The sequence below is a fragment of the Mus caroli genome, chromosome 8, assembly GCF_900094665.2.
Source record: "Mus caroli chromosome 8, CAROLI_EIJ_v1.1, whole genome shotgun sequence".
NCBI lineage: Eukaryota > Metazoa > Chordata > Mammalia > Rodentia > Muridae > Mus > Mus caroli.
Window position 1 is genome coordinate 54,481,659 of NC_034577.1, and position 23,641 is coordinate 54,505,299.

Sequence of the window (23,641 nt, forward strand, 5' to 3'; positions counted from 1 at the left end):
CTGGCTGTCCTGGAACTCACTCTGTAGACCAGGCTGGCCTTGAACTCAGAAATCTGCCTGCCTCTGCCTCCCAAGTGCTGGGATTAAAGGCGTGCAAAGCCTAGATTATATATTCTATTGTTCTTTTCATTAGTGTTTGTGGTATCAGACAACCTGGCATTTGTGGTATCAGATAACCTGAGTGTGGTGTCCAGGTTAACAACTTGAGATTATAACAGGCTTGTTTTAGTCTTGATATTTTCTATTTGTGATATTGACAGTTAAACCCAAGGTACTAGGCAAGAGCTACATCCTTAACCTTAAAAAAAAAAAAAAAACCAAAAAACCAAAACCAAAACCAAAAAACAAAAAACATTTATTGAGAACAAGGATCTTGCTGTTTTTCTTCTTACCTGTTAAGTAATGTGCGTGTGTCTGTCTGTGTGTGTGCACGCAGGCGTGCGTTCACACTCATTTACTAGTTATTACAGGTATGCAAATAGCTGATTCTATGTTCCATAGCATGCCACTTAAGTTAAGAGGGGGAAGAAGGAGGACTAGGGTAATGGTTGGGACTTCCATTGTGTGTTAAGGATTGCATATAATTTGTTACAGAGCTAACTAGGGAAGCTCTCACATAATGTGGTGAGAGGAGAGTAGGCAGGCAGGCAGGCTGTGGAATGAATCTCTTAACTGTAAAATTAAAAACAATGGTTTTTATACTCCATCATGGCTAATTTAAAAGTAGTGCTGTAGCAGCAGGCACCTGCATCTCAGTGATAGTTATGACTTTTTAATTAAAACTTTATTACTTTCTTCAGTGTAGTATTTCCTTAAAACATTTATTTCTTTATTAAAGAGTTGCTGTGGTTTAGGTCATAGATACATGCATGTTAATTCGTTTGGAATGAACTAAAACTATTTGTTTTGTTAGAACAGTTCTATAAAACAGCCCAGATTTACCGTGGACATTCTGTTTTGTTTTGGTCTTTTTGTACCACTACCGCCCACCTTCCATGGACATTGTGAATATATAGGAACTTATTAATTGCCTTATAGTATTTTATAAGATAGAATTAGACACTATCCATTCTTGAAACTTTTCATTGAAAAATGGGTGTTTGTGTATGTGTGTGTGTATGTATGTGTGTGTATGTGTGTGTGTGTGTGTGTGTGTGTGTGTGCATGCAGATGCATGCTACATTGGTATGGATACTGTCAAAGGCCAGAAGGTGTCAGATCTTTTGGAGTTTGATTTTTATAGGCATTTCTGAGCTGCCTGAAGAGGATGTTGGGTACCCAACAAGAGTTCTCTCACTGAGCCACTTCCAGCCCCTCTTTTCTCTTTGTAACATGTTTGAGGCTAATTATCTTTTGCCTGTTTAGTTCTCACCAACTAGCCATTTTTCTTTTGAGCTTGGTACAGTGTGGAGAATGCCAGCTAATGCACAATTCCCAAAGTTGAGGACTGTGTTTAAAATTCTTAACCTGGGGCATAGGACTCTTTAAAATTGGATTCTTCATGTCTTTCCAGTTTATCTCCAACCAAGCACCCTGCGCCTTGCCTTCAAGAATGAACCACAGAATCTCCAGTTCAGCTTGGAGTGCCATATTCTTTGTCCTAATTAACATGATGCTGATTTTTCTCCTTGGACTGCCATGCCTTAGCTCTCCCCCGCCCCCCCCCCCCCCCGCAAGCTTCTGTAGTTCATTATCTTTATACACTATTCCCAGAACCTCTGAATACAAGAATCTTATTAAAGAGCCCCTCAGCAACCTGTGCCCTTGCAGTGCAGACACCCAACACTTTGTTTCCTTTGAATCTCGACCAGGGGCCGAGGACCTGCTTCATATATGCTTGAGTGCTCTACAGCAAGTGTGGGGTGTGGTGACAAGTAGACCCTCTGCAAGGCTTTGAAAACGACAGAGTGGCTGTGTGAGTTAAAGAGACCATGCTCACACTCCGGCCCACGTGTAAATGCTGCTTTTATTTTCTCAGATTGAGGGATGAGATGAGAGCCATACTCAGGCTTTACAGATACATGGCTTGGGCTAAGCTCAGTCTCTATCTATCCCTAGATCTAGGCCTGGAAGCTTCTAGCTTCTGTACAATCTAATCTTCTGGAAGCCTGGACCTTTCATCTTCCAGCCTCTGTCTGCTATCCTAGGCCTGGAATGCTTCAGCCTCCAACACTGCTGAGTAAGTTCAGCCTTTCTGAATTCAGGCTGGCTGGTTGAACTCAGCTGTTCTGGCTCAAACTCCTTTCCATTCTTTCTGACTCAAATTTTCTTCTCTTGGGTTGAATTGATATCTCTGAATTGCTCTGCTTGGCCTTATACTAACTTTGGCAATCTGTTCTAATTTGGCTCCTTCTCATTCTCTGGCTTATTCTGTCTTTCTGTGGCTAGCTTGTTCTCTCTCCAGCCTGTCTCTGTGAAAATGCCATACACACCCCACCACACACCCTTTTTCTCTCTCTTGCTGCTCTTAAGTAGCTTCTCTTTCCTATGCTGTCCTTGTGTGAGTTGACTGTAGCCTATCACCGACTCACTCTGTCAAATCTTTCTCTGATTTGTCACTTTGTCTGCCCCTCAATTAGATGTCACCTTCAGATATAGCTGCTTCCTTTTGCAAACTAACCTTACCGTCATTGTTAGGGATTAAAGGTGTATACTAGTGGCATGTCTGTATTTCAGCCAGATCATAAAGTATTCCAGGACATGTTTGCATTTTGCCCAGATCATATAGATCTAGAAGTTATTTAGGATGTGATCCCTTGCCAAAGCAGCCCTGTTGCTAGGTTAAAATTCCTCTATACCCAGGTGGTTTTTAAATATCCTGGACCACAGTCATTGCTTCTTTCTTTAGATTTGATCATTTTCACAGACACATATCCTCATCCATTTTAATATTTGTTATTAGTGTTGGCTTCACCACTGTATGTTCCTGTTTTAATATTATGGGATAGAAGTCTCAGATTTCTGGCTTCTCTCTGTGTCCACAGATCTCTCTCTCTCTCTCTCTCTCTCTCTCTCTCTCTCTCTCATCTATTTATGCAGTTATCTATGTATCTTTATATCTATTACATAATAACTTATTACTTAGACATGCTATACAACAGATATCTGAGCTTTTGGCTATCCTTCAAAAATATGTCATCTTGGCAGTCTCCTCTTTCCTGCAATTGACTAGTGATTAGTAATGTTGAGAGTTATTTATTTAGTTCTCTTCTCTTCTTTTTTTCTTTTTTTTTTCTCTCTCTCTTCTCTTCTCTTTTTTTTTTTCTTTTCACTTCTTGATGTGGTCTCTCTTCATCCAAGCAGCTTGTTTGTCCCAGTGGCCTCTTTTAGCATTATTAAGCAAATGACCTATATATTCAGATATAGTTGAGACCTTGCCTTTGACTTTTAGTCTTTCACATTTAAGATTCTACATTACATGGCTTATTGTCAGTCCCAAAGCCAGTCAAATTAAGGTGGACCACGAATGAGTTAATGACATTTGCTTGACTTGTAGCCTCATTCCAAGATTCTGGGGTCAGAGAATGAATAATCTATCTTGTTGCATAAACAACAATTATTTGTGTATGTGTTATTGTATGTGAGATGCATGCACGTGCATGAATGCATCCATGTGTCCCTGCATATTTATTTGGAGGACCAAGGACACAACTGAGTGTTTTTCTCTCTCTCTCTTTTTTTTTTTTATTTTTTATTTTTTTATTGCCTTCAGACAGAATCTGCCATGAAACTAGGAGCTTGCTCTTTTAGCTAGACTCACTAGTCAGTGGGCTCCTGATAGCTGCTTCTCTTCATTCCCTAATGGTAGTTACAGAAATATGCCTCATGCCTGGGTTTTTACATAGGTGTTGGCATTTTGGACTCAGTTCCTCATGCTCTCATAACAAGCTCTCTTAACTATGTAAGCATCTCTCATCCCTGAATCAGAATCTTCAGAGTCATCCTTGACAGCCCACTTCTCTACTCTGATTTGATTTGTTGTCAGTCTCTGACCTACTTACCTTTTAACATCAAATAAATTCAGACCTTTCCAGCCTTATTACCTCAACCTCCCATTAACCTGTGATGACACCAAGCTGCCACTGTTACTTTGCCCAGCAGCAGCTCTCTCTGTGTCTGTGACAAGAATATTATTCCCACCCCTGTACTGTGCTGGAGTAATCTCTTCAAAATGCAATGTTTTCTCACCTCCTTCGCACCCTTAGAAGCTAACTATAAAGCGTGTTCAAAGGATCTGCACGCTTTGGTGTATCTCAGGCCCTAGCTCTTGAACATCAAACACTTTCTCCTACTCTCCACTCCAGGCTCCTGGCTTCTTACAGACACCTGGTTTGGTGTTCATTCCTTCATGCCACAGGTCATTACATATGTAACATATGGTGTTCTTCTCTTCCTTGCCTGGACCTTTCCTTTCCTTTGTTTTGCCTGATTCTTGTTTAATCCTTTAGAATTCTCTTTGGGCATTGACTTTTTTTAGAGCAATGTCTCACATCTTTGACTTGGTCTCCTTTGTAATTTTTCCATTGCATATACCATGATGTGATTAATGGTTGTTTTCTTGGTTTTTGTTCCTAGAGAACAGAGTGCACATAGAATGTGCTCATTCCTGTATTCCTGCTGCGCATTGTTTTGTTAGAGATATAGTCATTCCGGACACTTCTGTTGATAGAAAAGTTGACCGGTTTTTCTCTTGCTTTATAGATACGACATTTCATTAATAAGGACCATTGAGAGGAAACAGAGTAAAGGATATTTACATTTTTAATATTTTCCAGTTCAGGTTGAAAGCACAGATAGCAGCAAGAATGGGTAAGTTCTGATTCAAAATACTATTTACAACATCATAAAAATATATAGTGCAGAGATTAAATAGTTTACATATTCAAATAACGACATCACTGTTTCTTATTTCTCAAATAATAAGAATGAGCTCCCTCAAAAAAAGACTGACTAAAAATAATCCATTCTCTCTCTCTCTTTCTTTCTTTCTTTTTAGAAAAAAAATACACAGGTTTTTTAAAAGTAATGTCACATTTAATCTTGGAAACTATGTCAAGGGCTGAGTAAGTATTTTTTGTTGTTGTTGCAGTAATAGAGTTTTGAAATCATGTGTAATATGTAGTGTTATTTAGACGTATACAGTTATTTTAATCTGCATCTGTCTCTATGGATAGAGACATATAATTATATGCAACCATATATTCAATAATGTAGGAGATTAATGATAATAACATAACAGCACCATGTCTGTTTGGGGGGTATGGTGTCCTCCATTTGGATCTTGCTATAATTCTGTTTTATCATTGTTTTAGCTACTCCAGCTTATTCAATGATTTTGTTGAATCTGAGTTCTTTCTGATTGACGGCGACTCCCTGCTCATCACATGTGTGTGTGAGAGGTCACTTAAGCCAGGACAGAGTCTCCACTTCTTCTACCTGGTTGAGCGCTACCTGTTGGATGTTATTAGCAAAGGAGGGCAGTTTGCCATAGTTTTCTTCAAGGTAACACATTCCAACTCTAAATACTAAAATCGGAATTCACCTAATTAATTAGAGACACAGGCTCTATTTGCCGAAACTGGCCTTGGACTCAACGATCCTCTTGCCTCTACCTCCCAAGAGAAAAGATTTCAAGTGTGCACTACTATGCCTGGCTACAGCTAAAATTGGTTTTATAAAATTTTGTAAATGTTTTCAACTCTGATTGCAAAAGTGCGGAAATGATTTGGAGGTTTAGGCCCGAGGATTGAAGTTTGAAGCCTGCCTGAACCTCACATAGTGAGTTGAGTAGTCTAGCCAACTTGAAAAGTCCCTCTTAAAAGAAAAAAAAAAATCTGGAAATGCAGATTAGTGGTAGAGGATTTGCCTAGTGCATGCCAGACTGTGAGTTCAATTTCCAGCACCAAAAAGAAACAAGCCAAGACAAACCAAAACCAAAACCAAACAAGGACAAAACAAAGTCAGCAAGTTTAAAAAGAAGAGAAAAAACAATAACCTATCATTGCAGTGTTCAAGAATAAATACTATTAGATTATTTTGTCATGTGTTATGAGGTGTTTGTAGTGTTTACTGAATAGACACAGAGGCACAAGAGTGGGTGAAATTCTCCAACAGTAGCCTCAATTTTAGTCCTCCATCTGAGAACTACTCTGCCTTCGAAACTCAGCAGGAAATTTATTAAAGTACATTGTTGGGTGTATTTGAGCCCACACAAACTAACTAACTAACTAACTAACCAACCAACCAACCAACCAACCAACCCTACTTTGGTATTCTGTGCTCTGTCATAAATACTTATGATGAAATACCATATTTGGTCTCATTAATACAATTTGGACAGTTTCAAATACAGGTATATGAACCTGCTACCATATCTTCCTCTTCCTATAGTTAGAACAGCTAGCAATCTACACAAGGATTCCTGCATGGGTTGGTCCAGTTTGGAACTCATGTTAGTGTATATTTCTGAGCATTGCTGGCCAGCAGAATTTTGCATAAGGAGCTAGGGTTCTGCTCTATATTTACAGTTGGTTGTACAAATTTTGGTCTGCTGAGAAAAATTCATGCTGTTTAAGAAATGTTGTCGAAGCCTGGAATTATTCTCCAGAGTAATGTGTTCCCCTTCAGCTCCCAATTTCAGAAAGTTTACAGTCGCAAATTGCTATTTTCATAGTTTTTATGTTCTTTGTCTTCTTGAAGTGAGGTAGGATGGAAGAATTATTATAATACAGGAAGGCAAAGTATGATGAACTCTGGGTACTCTTTTGTTTTTAGGGCACCCATGCTTTTAAGTCCAAGTGGGATTTATAGCATACATTTGTGAAACAGCACTAGTGCCAATTTACTGACTATAGAACAGAAGACAAAAACCCACAAAACAAATGGCTGCATTATATTCCTTCAATGACCTTAAAACTATATGTTAACTGAGTAGGCTAGTAAAATACTAAATGATACTTTTCAAATAACATACTTTACCTCCTCTGCTGTAGGATGCTGAGTATGCATACTTCGATGTCCCCAAACTTCTGACACTGAGAACTGCTTTAATTCTGCATCTTCAGAAGAATACCACCATTGAAGTTTGGACTAAGTTTTCTAACTGCTTGTCAGAAGAGTGGAATATTTTCTTGGGTCAGAGTTGCCCATATTTCTTGATACTGGCTGATGAAGGCCTGAACGACCTGCAAACACATCTTTTCAACTTTGTAGTTATTCAGGCCTGGGCAGCAAAGGTCAATATTGTGCTCTTCTCAGGGCAAACATCTGACATCCTTCGTCTTTATGCATACTTTATGCAAAGCTCGCATGGAATGCAGATGTTCTTCAAGAAGGTAATGTATATCGAAAAGACCATGTTCTAGAACTTTATACACATTTCTAAATAAACTCAGGAAAGATGGCTCAGTGATTAAGAGTGCATATTAGTCTTGGATCCATGTTTCATAGTTCACAACTACCTATAGCTCCAGCTGCAAGGGGATTTGACAACTCTGGCCTCTGTATATACATGCACATACCTACAGACAGACAGATGGACAGACACACACACACGCACGCACACACATACACACACAGCTAAAACAAATAAATCTTTAAAAAATTAACTCTCTTGATTCAATATTGACTCTACCTGCAATAAAGAAATTATTATAGATTTAATTATTATAGATTATAGGAATATATACAATTTAATAGCAATAACAATGAATTTATACTGATAACATATAGACATTTGTCAAGTACTCCTTGTCATACAGTAGTTCTTAACCCATGGATTATTCACATATAACCATCACTGAAATCCCTTGAGGCAAGCATAAGAATAATCTATATTTAAAAATAATGAAATAGATGCTTGAATAAGTAGCCTGTTCAAAATCAATACCAAATGCGTAGTAGAATAGAATATAAACGTTATGAGAAGCAGTAACACCCTGTCCAGTGTATCCTAACATTGTGTGGTATGTGAAATACAAGTTAATAAAAGACATGGAATTGGAGGCCAAGGTATGTCTCTGCTGCTGAGATCTGCTAGTCAAATGATTGATCATGTGGTTACCTTTAATGAGAACACACTGGAGCTGCTTAAAGAAGGAAAAGACAGAAATGGATTTATTTTTTTTATAAATAACTTCATTCAATAAATCATTTGCTTTTCAAACAATCTGTATTCTATATTGGTATATTTGAGAACTAATTGACATTTTCAGAGTCAGCACATGTGCAGACTTTATAAATAAATCTAGTTTGCTTACTTTTTTTAGTAGTTAAGGCAAATTCTGCATATAGATATTATTTTATATCTTATTGAAGTGGCTTAGCTTTAGAAACAGTTGACATGTGTCCCTCTTTAAGAATTGCATCATATTCATCATCATACATTTGCATACATGCAAATGGTTGTCATGACTTGATGGGGTAGTATCCTTTGCTTTTGTTAGGATTCCTATTATTAAAGTATTCCTAACTCCGACTGCTAGCTGGGAGCAGTAACAGGCCTGGGCTCTGTTTTTATACCTTTGGCAAGTATTAAATACAGAGTTTATGTTGTAGTTCTTTTTTCTTTTCATAGACTGGGTCTCACTGTGTAGCTCAGGCAGGCTTAGAACTCATGAAGATCTACTTTCCTCTGTATCCCTGAGTGCTGGGATTAAAGGCATATGCCACCGTACCCTGCCTGAGTTTATAATATTTTGTTGAGAGCAGTTTCTGCATCTGAGGTCTGAGAAAGCTTGCAAAAAATGTGCCTAGAATAAATTTTCATTAACATTCACCTTAAAGAAGTTTTATTATTATTTTTTTTAACATTAACCTGTAAAAGTAACTTTTATTCACTTATAAAAGTTCTCATTGTCTTGGAGGCTTCCTGCCTCTGTCTGCTATTCTAGGCCTAGTCCTAGAAGTGTCAAGCCCTCATGTAGTATAATCTAGGTGTAGAATACGTTTAGTCGATGAGACTTACTCTTGAATAAGATCACCCTTTCTTAAGTTATTTTTGATCTCTGGCTGGCTGAATCGATTCAGCTGTTCTGGCTCAAACTCCTCTCTAAGCTGACTGATTCAATCTGGCTTTTTTCCACTTCTGAATTGCTCTGATTGGACTCAAACTAACTGAATTTGCTCCAATCTTCTGGCTCCTTCTCATTCTCTGGCTCATTCGGTCTTCACCTGTGGCTCATTCTCTCTCTGAAACCTGTCTCTGTACAACTCAAACTGTCTCTCTGTCTCTGTCTCCCTGTCTCTCTGTCTCTCTGTCTGCACTGCCTCTCTTCCCATTCCCATTATGAGAGTTGGGCAGATCTTAGTCTGTCAGAGCTTTCTCTGATTCAGCACTTTGTCTGCCACTCAGTTAGTCACCACTTTCAAACACAGCTGCTTCCACCTACAAACTAATTTTACCTTCATTGTTTGGGATTAAAAGTGTGTACTAAGGGCATGTTTGTCTTTCAGCCAGAGGGATTAAAGGTGTGTGCTAAGGCTTAGCCACATCACAACTAGAAACAGGATTTTCCAGTAAACAACACAATCTCGGGTTTCACAGTGTGAACAAATATCCTGCAACATTAACCAATTTGAGGCCTACTTGAAATAGAATTTAAAATACAGTGTCATTGAAACTGTTGGCCAGAACTGTTTCCAGTGCCACTGGTGCGCTATGGGGAGAGAGTCTCATCTCTTCTTAGGTGCTTGGTTGAAATTTGTGCTGGTGAAACACAGTGAATTTTTTTGGAGGGGAGGTTTGTAAATGTATCATATTATGATCATGGTCAATTTTCTAAGTCATTGAACTGTACATTTAAAGTGACTAAAGTGCTGGGCGGTGGTGGCACATGCCTTTAATCCCAGCACTTGGGAAGCAGAGACAGGCGGATTTCTGAGTTTGAGGCCAGCCTGTTCTACAGAGTGAGTTCCAGGACAGCCAGGGCTATACAGAGAAACCCTGTCTCGAAAACAACAACAACAAAAATAATAATAAAATAAAATAAAGTGACTAAAGTTTGTATTATTTTTACCTTTGTGAAACTGCTAAGATAAAGTGCTATTTTAAAAGGCAAAGATAAATAATTAGTGCCTGAAAATGCATGTACACCTTGCTGACCATCCTCGGTTACATTAGTGGGAATTTTAAATTGAGAACTGCTTTGTAACGTGAGTTTACCTTACATTTCTGAGTTTAATCATTGGGAAATAATAATTTTATTTATGACAATTTTCATACTTGGTTTTGCAGGAAAAGAGAATGATCATGATTGTTTACAAAAGCCTGATTCAACAGTTGGAAAAATACAGAGATATGGCTTTAGCACGTCTGTTTGGAGATTTAAAATTCAATGATATGGAAGAGAAGGTAATAGAACTTGAAAAAACACTTTTTAGTTGAACTATCTTTTAAAAAGTGTGTGTGTGTGTGTGTGTGTGTGTGTACATGCACTCACACAGGCACATGTGCTGTGTGTATAAAGGTCAGAATATAGCTTTGTATATAACTCCTACCATTTCACCTTGAGACCAGCCATCTTCCAGGGTTTCCCTGGTTTAACGGATAAAGTAATAGGTCTACTGTAGCAGTGGCGAGTATGAAAACTACTAGCCACCTTTCCCCTGTTCCTGATCAGCATAGAAATGTCTCCCCTTTTAAGTAGGACTAAGATAAAGATGTGTCTAGACTCTGATGTAAGGACTCTGAGATTCTACTATTGCTTATATTGTGAACATACTGTAGATATAGCATAGTCCCTAACATTCTTTTTGTCACATTGCCTTAACAAATTTTCTAATAACTGCATTCCCGGTATATATATATTTCATCATGGTGTATTATTTTGTTAATATGGTCTTGGGTTCTGTTTGCTGTATTTCCTGTTCAACTTTTGCCTTGGTTGGCATTGCAATACTTTAATTTTCATTCTTTGTATTGTCTAAAATTTATTTGTAAGGTTTTATGTGACTCATGCAAAATATTAGACTGTTAGCACTTCCTTTTTAATATTCTGAAATACTGTCTAGATAATTGGAATTATTCAGACTTCTTTGAAATTCTCTATTTGAAACTTGCTGTATATTTGCCCAGGTGTTTTCTTTGTCATTTTATATAGCTCATGGATATTGGTTTACTTAAACCTACTAATTCCAAGAGAATCAGTTTTATAGTTTGTTCCAGGAAATTAGCAACTTTACTTTTTCAAGTTGTTTCTATCGAAGTTTCTGAAGTAGACTTTAAAAAACTTTGCAGTTGTTTTCTGACTCAGTGTTATTCTCTCTCCTATTTTTATTTCATACTTTTGTCATTTCTCTTATTAGTTTAATAATGTTTTCTCATTTCAGCTTGAGTTTGAATTAGATATTTAGACTTTTATTCTCTTAGGTTATGGTTTTGTCTTTTACTTTTGATTTTCTTGTTTCTTTCATTTTTGTTTCTTTGAGCAGAGAATCTTCTCACTGTTGCTGTTAAATGTTGTTTAGTGTTAGGATTTTTCTCTGAACACTGTTTCCATTGCATCACGTAGATTTTGAAATAGAGACAATAATTTTCACTGTATTCCATAGTTTATGGTATTTACTGATTTTATTATAATTTTAAAGAAATTACATAAATTCAGTCGGTCTTTTTTTTTTTTCCTCACATGAATGACTTAATAGAAAATTTAAAATCTGGGACAGGAATGGTGGGACAGTGGTTAAGAACAGTGACTGCTCTCACAGAGGACCTGCGTCTCATTGCCAGCCCTCACATGGTGCTTCACGACCATCCATAGCTCCAGTAACAGGGGATCTGATCTCGCTTTATGACACCGGTGGGCATCAAGCACGCATATGTGCAGGCAATACACTCGCACTTAATATAAAAGAATAAATCTAAAAAGAAAAAGAAAATTAAAAATTCCTGATGAAAAAATTTTCTTTGAAAATAGCATTTACATATCTAGGGCAGATTCAGTACTTCTTGTGATTGCTCTAATTTACTCTTTAATAATACCAATCGTTCTTATTCTTGCAAGGATTTGGAATCTCTCTTTGGTCACTACAGTGTCTTGAGGTGAGACAAGTATGACAGGGAACTGGACATCCTCTCCAGCTGTGCTATTCTATTTCTCCTTTATATATTTCTTCATTGTTGCTTTCCAGGACTACTGTTTTCTTCCTTCCTTCCTTCCTTCCTTCCTTCCTTCCTTCCTTCCTTCCTTCCTTCCTTCCTCTCTCTGTCTTCCTTCCTCTCTCTGTCTTTGTCTCTCTTCTTTCTTTCTTTCTTTCTTTCTTTCTTTCTTTCTTTCTTTCTTTCTTTCTTTCTTTCTTGACTAGTGCAGCAGAGGTGATTTTGCACAGAATACCCATAAAAGCACTCAGAAGGTTGATGGTTATGACGTGTGTTGCTTTTAGTCATGTAGATTACCCACCCCGCTATATACACGTGTGTTTTAAGGCGCAGTGTCATTACTTAGAGGTAAGACGCACATGGCCTTAAGTGACATCAGTGTATTTTACAGTAGTTAGGTTATGCTGGTTGTGCATTATTTTTGTTACTTTTCTAAACTATTGCACACATATTTTGTGACTTGATTAAAATTCTTACAATTGTTATTTTATGGGCATATGGACATATTTCTTGAATGCCAAACATTTAATGGTTGGAAGGTTTGCTTTTACAAATAATTCTGTTATGAACACCTTCGTGCATATGTCTTTGGGCAGGTTTTTGATTGTTCCTTTAGTTTAGCTCTTTAGAACTTGAATGAGAAATATTAGAATATTGAATGGCAATTCAGTGTATTGTCCTATGCCTTTTCTTAAACCTTTGCCTGTTTATAACCTCATTAGGAAAGCATATGCGAAGTGGCATACCTTAATTTCTAAAACTGTTATTTAAGTATTAAAAGACGAAAAAGCACTTGATATCATGAAAATAAAAACCCCTGAAGTTGTTATATTACTGAAGAATTTAACTTTTTCCTGTTTTCTCATGATTTATGTTTCATTAGAGAATAATTATTTAAACAGTCATGGATTTTCTTGTTGATTTTATGTGCATGTATTTGTTAACAGTTTTGTTAAAAAGTTCTAAAATAATTTTATCGCTCAAAATTTTTGCTTGTATTTTTTTTAGTGGAACTAGCTTCAGTTTCTATGTCAACCCATTTCTTACTATATAATCACTGATGAATAAATATAGTTTTCTACATGTCACAACCTGTTACCATTTTCTACTGTGCCAGGTATGTGAAACTGTATCTCTGCTGAAACAACTCTGGCCAGAAGGATCTGACATCCGACGTGTCTTTTGTGTCACCTCATGTTCTCTCTTCTTGGAAATGTACCACTGCTACTTAGAAAACAGAGAGAAAGGAGCATCTGAGGAGATGTCCAAAGTCCAACAGGTGTGGTTGATACACTGGGATACAGTTTGTTACACTGGGATACAGATTGTTACAGTGGGATAAAGGTTGTTGCAGCAGGATACAAGTTGTTACACTGGAATACAATATTGATTTCTACTGTTGCTTTTTTATTATTTTTTCCCTACCATTTTCCCCATGTGGCACTGGAATTTTCTCTTGTTTATATGAACTTCAAAAATAGGAAAATTCCTACAATTCCTGTTATAAAGAACTATGCTCTTCAATGATGTAGAGTGTTACATACAGGTCTTTCATGTAGGATCTATTTAGCTTAAGTCACCCACAAGCAGGCAAAGGAGAAACTACCTACTACATGCTTTGGGTTTTTTCTGTGCATAGTGCAGGAAATGCTCAGGAAAGCTTTGCAAGATAGGGATTGTTATTTCTAGTCCACGTTTTAGAGAACTGACTTTAGGCTTTTGAGAGTAACAGTCCTCCAACTCAAGGTATTAGATAATAAATAGGTTGAATTCAGATTTATCTTGTGGAAAGCTCTCACTGACTTTGAAATATACTCTCACATTGTGGTGCCTTGATACCCTACTAACTGGGGAGGTAATACTGTTCTTAGGTGTCTTTATTGCAAAAACGGTCAAGAATCTGGTGGCCAGTTGAGATTTAGCTATGACTAAACAAACATCCATCTCTGCATCTATGTGCCCATGGGCACATAGGTAAATACACAGGCTCACATACCATGCTATATATATGAAATCTGAGTACTGCGGAATCTCAGCTCAAGAATCCTGTTAACTTTCTTGATTTCAGAAATGGACAAGGACATGTTTTTAATATTTTGCTTTGTAGTATCTCCTTAAATATAATTTTTAATGAAACCTTTTTATAGGATTAGACATCCTGTTTTAAATCACCCCAAAATCACGATAGTAAGTCAAACTTTTCTCTTTGGAACTTCTAACCGTTAGACCCTCTCTATCATCCTATAGATCTCCCATGAAGTCGTCTTGCTTGACAATAGGATGATCCTGTTGACCCAGATGCTAAATACGTCTACTACCTATACCCGTTGTCATTCTGCAGATACACCTTTTAGATACATTGATAGCCTGCTGACCTCATGCTGGTAGCTCATAGAATTGCCTTAGAATATGATACATGGATAGAAGAGAGTACTTATCATGTAGCCCAACCACCCACGGTCCTGTGAAACCTTTCCTTCATCACATGGATTATTAGCTTAACCATGGTGCTCCTGAGATACTGAATCATGCCACGTGCCAACTGCTGCAAAGCTAGAAGCTTCCTTTTGCCTTTCTCTCAAGCATGTTTAAGTGCAGATTGGTTTCTGGGTATGTACTGACACAAAAGTAAAGAATGTGTGGCTACAGAATTCCCACATAAAAGAGCTTGCTTACAGTTTGTACTTATGAAAACTGAGTATATGGTCTCCCAGCCTGTTGTTCTCGGCTCACCATTTTATTTCCTTCAGAAAACAGATAATTGCTTAACCCTGAAGGACATGGAAGACTTTTGTAAGCTACATTGCCTCAGTGTGGCTCTTCTGCTCCATGTACCTCTCTCTCAAAGAGCTCGCTCAAGATTCATCACTTCTAATTGGATTCAGGACCTCAAGACTGTCTTAAAAATGGTAAATATAATCTTCATTCACTTGTACTTCTGTTTTGACTACGTGATACATAAAAATCACAATAACCTTTGAGGCAGATTTACACAGTGTCGTGATAAGCATTGAGGTCTTGAGAGGCTGTCATGCTTAAATCAGTCACTTGGACTAGTTTTAACAATTGAATTAGGTAGCAATAGCAAGCATTGTGGCATGTATCCAACCCCAGATTCCAGAGATTTTCCTTCTTGAAATTCTAACCAGTACCCCCAGAGCTCCCTGGGACTAAACCACCAATCAAAGAAAACACACGGTGGGACTCGTGGCTCTAGTTGCATATGTAGCACAGGATGGCCTAGTCTGTCATCAATGGGAGGAGAGGCCCTTGGTCCTGTGAAGGTTCTATGCCCCAGTATAGTGGAATGCCAGGGCTAGGAAGTGGGAGTGGGTGGGTTGGGGAGCAGGGGGAGGTGGGGAGCAGATAGGGGATTTTTGGAGGGGAAATTAGGAAAGGGGATAACATTTGTAATGTAAATAAAGAAAATATCTAATACTAAAAAAAGCTACTAAAGTATACTTAGGCAGGAATGTATATTAAGTTATACTATTTTAATGTAAACTTGATAGAAAAAAATTCTTGTCAGGATCAAGGTTTTATGTAATTAACTAGGAAGTTTCCAGTGACCATCACATTATACGTTGAGAAGGAGCTGAGGACATCAATACAATGCTTTAATTTTTTTTTTTCCATTACGGATTATGGGTAGAGAGAATATGGAGACCTTAGGAAAACTGAAAGCAAAAATTCCTTTAGAGTCTTCCGTACAAATCTTGTATTAGAACCTGTTAACCTTTCAGTTTATCTTTTCCATTTTCAGTGCACAGATATTTCTATTGGAAAACTAAAACATTGCATAAAATAAAAACTAATTCCAGAATGAATTTAAAGTGGACGTGGCCATGCTGTAATCCCAGCACTTATGAGGCTAAGACAGAAGGAGCTCTGCAAGGTGGCGGCCAGTGTATGTTACACCATCAGGCTCAGAACAACCTCCGATACACAGTGAGACCTTGTCTCAAAAGAAAAATTTATTTTCTTTTTTTTTTCAAGTTCTTTTTTATTCTATTCTATTTTTTTATTATTATTATTCTTTAACCTATTTTTACAGTCTAGTCATTATTCCCCTCCTGGGTTTGGTGTGTCTTCTCTCACTGAGGCCAGACCAGGCAGTCCTCTGTTGTATCTGTGTCAGGGGCCTCAGACCAGCTCATGTGTGCTGCCTGGTTGGTGGCTCAGTGTCTTTCTTTTTGTTATGAATTAAAGAAATATCTATTGAATTACTATTGATTGTTTCCTCCCATTGTGGTCCAAAATCTCAAAACCTACATAGTTCTTCATCTTTTCAATGTGCCTTTGTTCTTTACTTAGGTTTCCCTGTTCACGTTTGGGCTGTCAAGAGTAGGGTTGCTAAGGATATCCGTATACATTTTTTTCTTTTAAATACTTTATTATGAGATATTTTAGGTTAATATATTAAATCTACTGATGTCTGTAAAGTAAACATTGTGGCAGTAGTATTGCACTTTGGCTTTTGTCATAAACTTATTTCTCAGTTAAATTGTTTTGTAATTGAAATCTGCAGTTCGTGTGAGTGCCAGATACAGACTTGAATGGATGTCTTCTATGTCCAACTTTTATTTATGAAGAATTTTTGACATTTTTTTTAAACACACAAAGGAAGTGCTTTAGGTCAAAAGACAATATAAGAATCTTTACATATTTGACAGTGTTCTAAGGTGGCCTGGAAGGATGTACCTGATCACAAATGGCGGCTTCTTTTTCTTCCTCACGCTGAGAATCATTACAGTGTGTATTTTGTTTTATTTTACTATTTATTTTTTAAATTCACTTTATGTCCCTATCTTAGCCCCACCCTTACAAATCCCTCCCCCCCATTGCCTTCTCCCCTTCTTCCAAGAGATGGAGAGCCCCTCTTGGGTACCACCTCACCCTGAGGCATCTAGTCCCAGCATGTCTAAATACATCATCTCTCACTGAGGCCAAAACAAGCAGTCCAAGTAGGGAGGGAGGGGATCTAACAGCAGGGAACAGAGACTGAGAGAGCCCCCCTTCCACTTGTTAGGGGAACCACGTGAACACTGAGCTGCACATTTGCTACAAATATGTCAGCCAGGGGTTAGTTCCAACTCCTGCATGTTCCTTGTTGGTGGCCCAGGCTCTGAGCCCCATGGTCCTAGGTTAGTTGATTCTGTGAGTATTCTTGTGGTGTCCTTGACACCTCCGAATTGCTCACTTCTATCCCCCACTCTTCCACAAGACTCCCAGGCTTTGCATGCTGTTTAACTGTAGGTCTCTGCATCTGCTTCCATCTGCTGCTGTAGAAGCCTCTCAGGAGACAGTTGTGCTAGGTTCCTGTCTGTAAGCATAGTAGAGTATCATTAATAGTGTCAGGGCTAGCTCTCTCAAATGGAATGGATCTCAGTTAAGTTCTAGTCAAAGGGAGAGTGGGTGAAGAGACCTCAATCAGGATGCTCTCATTTTGACTCTGTAAACCATATCACTGAAAGAAGACTCATCTACCCAGGACTAAGTGCTGTTTGTGTGGACATTCTGTGTTATAGTGGAATATCAATGCACAAACTTATGTTGGGTGAATAACCATCAGCGTGGGTATATGGGAATATCTGAGTTTGAAAGGTTTATTGCTTTCTAGAATCCTTGGCAGCCCAACTCTTGACAGCCCAAAAGTGAACAAGGAAGCCTATGAACCACATTGAGAAGAAAAGGAATTTTCTTTTTGAGACATGGTTTCACTGTGTATCGGAGGTTGTTCTAAGCCTGACGGTGTAACATACACTGGCTACCACCTTGCGGTGCTCCTCCTGCCTTAGCCTCATAAGTGCTGGGATTACAGCATGGCCACAACCACTTTAAATTCATTTTGGAATCAGTTTTTATTATATGCAATGCTTCAATTTTTAAGGAACAAGGCATAATCCTTATTCATCTTAAATGCATTTACATTGCTAATGATAATTGGGGCAGCCCTTCCATTTGCCTTTCCTTAGGTTTAGAGAGGCAAATGGGGTTGCTCTTTGTACTACTGTGGGCATAAAAGCTGTCAATAACTTTGTTTTACTTTTGATTTTCAGAAAAAGTGGTGCGAGTATTTTATCCTAAGTAATTTGGATATGTTTGAATCTTGGAGTCTGAATTTACTTCACCTTTCTGACTTAAGTGATGAGCCTTTGTTGAGGAATATTGCTTTTTACTATGAAAATGAAAATAAAAAAGGTATCAGTGAACTATATAAATATCACCTTCCTTTAGAGAGAAAGTTCAGAAAGAATTTAAAGTATCAAAACCATTAAAAATTCTTTTTTATTTATTTTATATTCCAATATCAGCTCCTCCATTACCCCTTCATGAAGATCTTTCTCCCATTCCTCCTTCCCCTTCTCCTCTGAGAAGGGGGAACCACCCTCTGGGTATTACCCCTACCCCTCACTGTGGAACTAGGTGCATCCTCTCTCACTGAGGCCAGACACAGTGACACAGTTAAAGGAACAGGATCCACAGGCAGGCAACAGATTCAGGGATTGTACCACTCCAGTGGTTGGGGGATCCACGTGAAGACCATGGTGCATATCTGTTCTATATATGTGGGAAAGGGGTGGGTTGTGGTGGGGTCCAGCCCATGGGGTATTTGCTCTTTGGTGATTTGATCTCTGGGAGCCACCAAGGGTCCAGGTCAGTTGACTTTGTTGATTTTCCTGTGGAGTCCCTATTCTCTTTGAGTCCCTCAATCCTTCCTCCAACTCTCGATAAAACTCCCAAGCTCCATTTAATGTTTGTTTTTGGGTTTTTGTCAAACCATTTCTTAAATGTCTGTTGTATAAATAGTTATCATTTTCCAGTTTCCCAGTCTTTGTTTAAAATTTTTATTTAGTGGTAATCAGAATGAATGTAGTAATCCAAATATTTTTCAACTTAATATTATTCTGTAAGTATTTTTGTTAAAAGCATGTGTTTATGTGTTAGACATTTCATAACAGTTCATTTTCACACATGGTATACAATGTTTATTATAAAATCACTCTCATTAATAAAAACATCTCACTATTATTAGATACTTAGAGATTTTTAAGTCTTTCCAAGAGATAAACGATAATCCCTACACTTTCTTTGTGTAAGGTTTTTTTGTTGTTAGAATAATTTTTTCTTGTGTTTTTATAGTCAATGGAAAATAAAACATATTTTGAGAGACTAGTACTTGAGTGTTATTGAAATGTCTTTTACATCAAGATTTGGTTTCTTCATATTGTTCCATTTTTATGCATTGGAATAAATTAGCTACTTATAAACTAGCGATTCTTTGCTAATTCTTATTTTAGTTTTACTTAGTGGGTACAAGGTTATGTGTGGTATAATATTTTTATTATCTTAAAATAAGTCTTTACTGTTGGTTATTATTAGTTAAGACAGTTTTTAATATTAAGATGTAAAACAGAAAAGCAAGATTGGTTTTAAGATGCATCAGGGATATCATCCACAGAGTGATCATTTTCATTTAGATTCAGTCTGAAGCCTACTGAAAAGTCCTCTGTTTGCCTCGTATTTCAGAGCAGGCCGACTTGAGTGAAGATGTGTGTGTGTGTGTGTGTGTGTGTGTGTGTGTGTGTGTATGTGTATGCTTCTAGGCATGAGTCGGTTGTTCTTAATACTGAGTAATTTTAATTCTGGTCCAGGCCTGGATTTGAATGTGGGGGATGCCATCATGAACGAGTATGTACATCTCTGGGACACTGTGTCAAAGTTGGTCAGAAAGTTTGATGTGGGAAAATCAATTCCTTTGAGAACAACAAAAGTTCATTTTCTTGAAAAGACACCATCACCAATCAAAGGTAATTTATTCCCATCTTAATTTTGAGGAAAAAAAAACCCTTAACATCTCCAAGTAGAAATCATTTTTGTGTGTTTTAAATAGTTGTCATGTTCATGTGCTAGTGTGTGCTTTGACTCATATTAAAAACTTGTATTTTTTTTACATTTGTGTGTTTTATTGTAAATAAGTTTGCCAATTTAAAAATAAAAAACAGATCTGAGTGAATTCTATTTCTAGCAAGTGAAGATTTTCTTTGTGTAATAGTAGTGGATGAAATACACTCAGATTCTCTTACATTGTTTTAGTTCCACTTAAAACAATAGAATGGGAGAAGCCAGCAAGGTAGCTCTGGGGAAGCTGAGACCCACCTATGCCAGTTCAGAGTCTACTGTGATGCCACACTTAGCATCTGTGTTATATAGTAACAAAAACAACCTATAGCTGTGTGTTAGAGGGGAAGAAAGAGAGTCTGAAGAATAAAACAAAGCCAGCAATCATTTTAGAAAGCTTTTGCCCAAATCACTGCAAGCACAGATGTAAAGATGGTTGTGTCTTTCCTGGTAGCAGGCACAGGAGCCAAGGCCAGGGCCAGGTGGTGGTGGAACTCAGTCTTCACACAGCCCAAGCTAATAAGAACAATAAGTCAAAGGTTAGCGTCCGCTAGACCAGCCTGTAATGAACAGAGGTGAAAAGGAGTCACACTAGGTCTGGAGCATAATAAAGTACTCTTGAGATCTCTACCTTGGAAGACAGGAGGTAGATTGCATTGGTAATCTTGGGATGGAATACACTCTAATTAGGAAGCATCTTCAGTGAGGAACAAGAGAGGTAGGATATTCTCCAGTTCCTATTATGACTCTGGCTGAGAGCTATTCTCTTGCTTCTGGTTTGATCTTTGTGGATGGTAAAGAGAAAAGTACTTAAACTAACTGTTACAAAAGGTATCTGGGCAAACACAGGAACAGCGGGCATCAGGAGAATTATGAACCACATGTTAAATAAAGAGTATTCATTAGTCCATTATAATAGCCATAAAATGCTTGTGATCTGTCTGTCTATTTATCATCCATACATCGATATTTTTATTCATCTATCATATATACATCTATCTTTTTATTCATCTATCTGTCTATCTATCTATCTATCTATCTATCTATCTATCTACCTATCATCTATTGATCTGATCTATCATCTATTTGTCTGCCTGTCTGCCTGCCTGCCTGTCTGTCTGTCTTATCATTTTGTCATCTATCTACCTGTTATTGCACATGCTTGTTTATAAACCAAAAGGAAGTTCAAAGGAGGTACTGTAATAATACCAATCACATAACCTTTGTTTTTCTCTCATTTCAATTTCATTTTTTGACACTGTGTAAGTGACCTCTCAAATTGCTATCTATCTTTAGATTTCTTATCTCTTAGTAGAAAATGATGAAGGGACTAAACATTAGAAAGTAAGCACCACAGGAATTATCTATCTACTATTATATATCTCTCTATTAATAATATGTCATCTTCATCATCATTATTATCATCATAGCCTTATATCTCTCAATGTATCTGTCTATTTACCCAGCTGCCTACTTATTTAATTTAATGACATATTTACTTAGATTTATTTATTTATTTATTTATCTATCTATTTATTTATTTTCTATTATGTTCCAAAAGACTCAATGTGGGAAATAGTTTTATGTGCATGATTGGAATTAGACTATAAAATATAAATAAAGTAAATATAAAATATTTTTAAATGTGAAAATTTAGAAAACAGTTATTATCTTCCTATCTGAAAATTTCACATTTAAATTGATGACAATTTTCTCATTTACAGAAAGTTCCCAGGAGATGATGCCAAATTTAGGTTTTATTCCAATGTCATGCAATTTAGTTGATGAGTTTACTGGAGACATTTTGAAAGACTTGCCTTTCCTAAGGAGGTAAGGCCTAAATATGTTTTAGTAAATACCTGTTTGGAATGGATAAGTTACTTATTAAAGGTTCTTTGAAAAAAAAAACCTCTCCTGAATAAACTCCAAAAACATGGCAGATTTAAGACAATAGATTATATGTGCAACATATTGTCTGTTGACCTTCTTTATGACATCTATATGATTTTAATTGGAAAACAAAGCACCTCACCATTATGATAAATTATTGAAACAAGCAATGTTTGAGAGTGTTGAAGACATGAGGAGGTCCTGGTTTCTGAAATTTCTAATAAAATGCTCTTTGGATTCTACCACACATCTTGTATCCCAGGAAGAGGAAAAGGAATTATAGTTTTCAAAGTTTTACAAGGTGTTGGATTTGGAGGCATGAAATGTGAAATATGCCTTTCTTTTTGTTTTCCAGTGATGACCCCATTGTTACGTCACTGGTAAAGCATAAGGAGTTTGATGAGCTTGTGCACTGGCACTCCCACAGACCTCTCAGTGATGATTATGACAGGACAAAGGTGAATTCTGGAGGTGAGCATGCAGATTCAGCTGAAAGAATTTCAAACTATTTCACTCTTCCCTTTGTTTCAATGGGAAACACATTATGAACACAAATGAAAAGTGTTGAGGAAGAACAATCATTAAGGCATTCAGATGTGTAACAGGGAGAATGTTAACAGGGAATTATCACTTTGATTCTTGGTGGTTGGTTATTCATATGGAACTTGTAGGTGTCTTAGGGAGAGGAATGTATATGTGCTCTTTGGTTCATGAGCTTGTCACTGTGTTAAGGAAAGATGGTTTGCAGTTTAAGGAGTCTAGATGTTCTTTGAATTCTAATAAATGGAGATTAAGCTCACAGTTTTATGGCAGTGATTTATTGCCCAGGATAAGAGCTTTATATTTTCCTACGTAGTAATTCAAGGAACCAGATAGTCTTCTTCTTGATTCTTCCTTCTTTAGCTTATTCATGCATACATACTGGGAATTATTAAAAAACAAAAATCAACCACCAGGAAAGGTTACTCATGGAGCCCTGCTGATCACTGCTGAACTATTGAATACTGAAGGGTTATGGAGAAAAGACACTCATTATCTTCAGTTGTGTACCATTGGTAGTTGTTCAAACTCACAGACAAACGAATAATCATGATTAAAATGAATGGGTCATGAATCAAAACAAAAATATATGAGTTTGGAAAAGAGACTTCAGGGAGATGGGAGAGATGACAGAGTAAAAAGAAGATAAAAGAGAATAGGGGTAAGTGTGGTGGTTTGAATATGCTTGGCCCAGAGACTGGCACTATTAAGAGTTATGTCCGTGTTGGAATAAGTGTGGTCTTCTTGGAGGAAGTGTGCCACTTTGGGCCTGGGGTTTGAGACACTTCCTTAGCTGCATGGAAGTCAGTCTTCTCCTGGATGCAGTGAGATCAAGATGTAGAATTCTCAACTCCTTCTCCAGTGCCATGCTTGTCTTGGATGCTACTATGTTTCCTGCCATGGTGATAATGGTCTGAATCTCTGAACCTGTAAGCCAGCCCCAATTAAATGTTGTCCTTTATCATAGTTGCCTTGGTCAGGATGTCTGTTCACAGCAATGGAAGCCCTAACTAAGACAGAAGTTGGTATCAGGAGTGGGGTAAGGCTGTGATAGGGCTGACCATGTTTTTGTTTGGAGGAATGTGGATTTTGAGACTTTAGATTTGGAAAGTCATAGAATGCTTTAAGTGAGACTCAATGGATTATTCTAGTAGGAATATGGAAGACATTGGTGCTGAGGGTGATTTGAACTCTGGAGATCATTATGATGTT

At 37.4% G+C, this 23,641-nt stretch overlaps 1 protein-coding gene across 3 annotated transcripts in view; it reads left to right on the forward strand.

Annotated features, from left to right (window-relative positions):
- LOC110300352 (probable ATP-dependent RNA helicase DDX60) overlaps window positions 1-23,641 on the forward strand; it is a 111,953-nt gene that overhangs the window by 8,905 nt on the left and 79,407 nt on the right. For all 3 annotated transcript variants that reach the window (XM_021170508.2, XM_029480658.1, XM_029480657.1), the window contains exons 2-12: window positions 4,702-4,809; window positions 4,997-5,063; window positions 5,313-5,502; window positions 6,993-7,334; window positions 10,235-10,351; window positions 13,215-13,376; window positions 14,848-15,006; window positions 18,157-18,298; window positions 19,753-19,908; window positions 21,724-21,829; window positions 22,245-22,360. In XM_021170508.2, coding sequence (XP_021026167.1) covers window positions 4,806-4,809; window positions 4,997-5,063; window positions 5,313-5,502; window positions 6,993-7,334; window positions 10,235-10,351; window positions 13,215-13,376; window positions 14,848-15,006; window positions 18,157-18,298; window positions 19,753-19,908; window positions 21,724-21,829; window positions 22,245-22,360 — 1,561 coding nt within the window. In that variant the 5' untranslated portion in view covers window positions 4,702-4,805. The remainder of the gene's footprint in view (window positions 1-4,701; window positions 4,810-4,996; window positions 5,064-5,312; window positions 5,503-6,992; window positions 7,335-10,234; window positions 10,352-13,214; window positions 13,377-14,847; window positions 15,007-18,156; window positions 18,299-19,752; window positions 19,909-21,723; window positions 21,830-22,244; window positions 22,361-23,641) is intronic.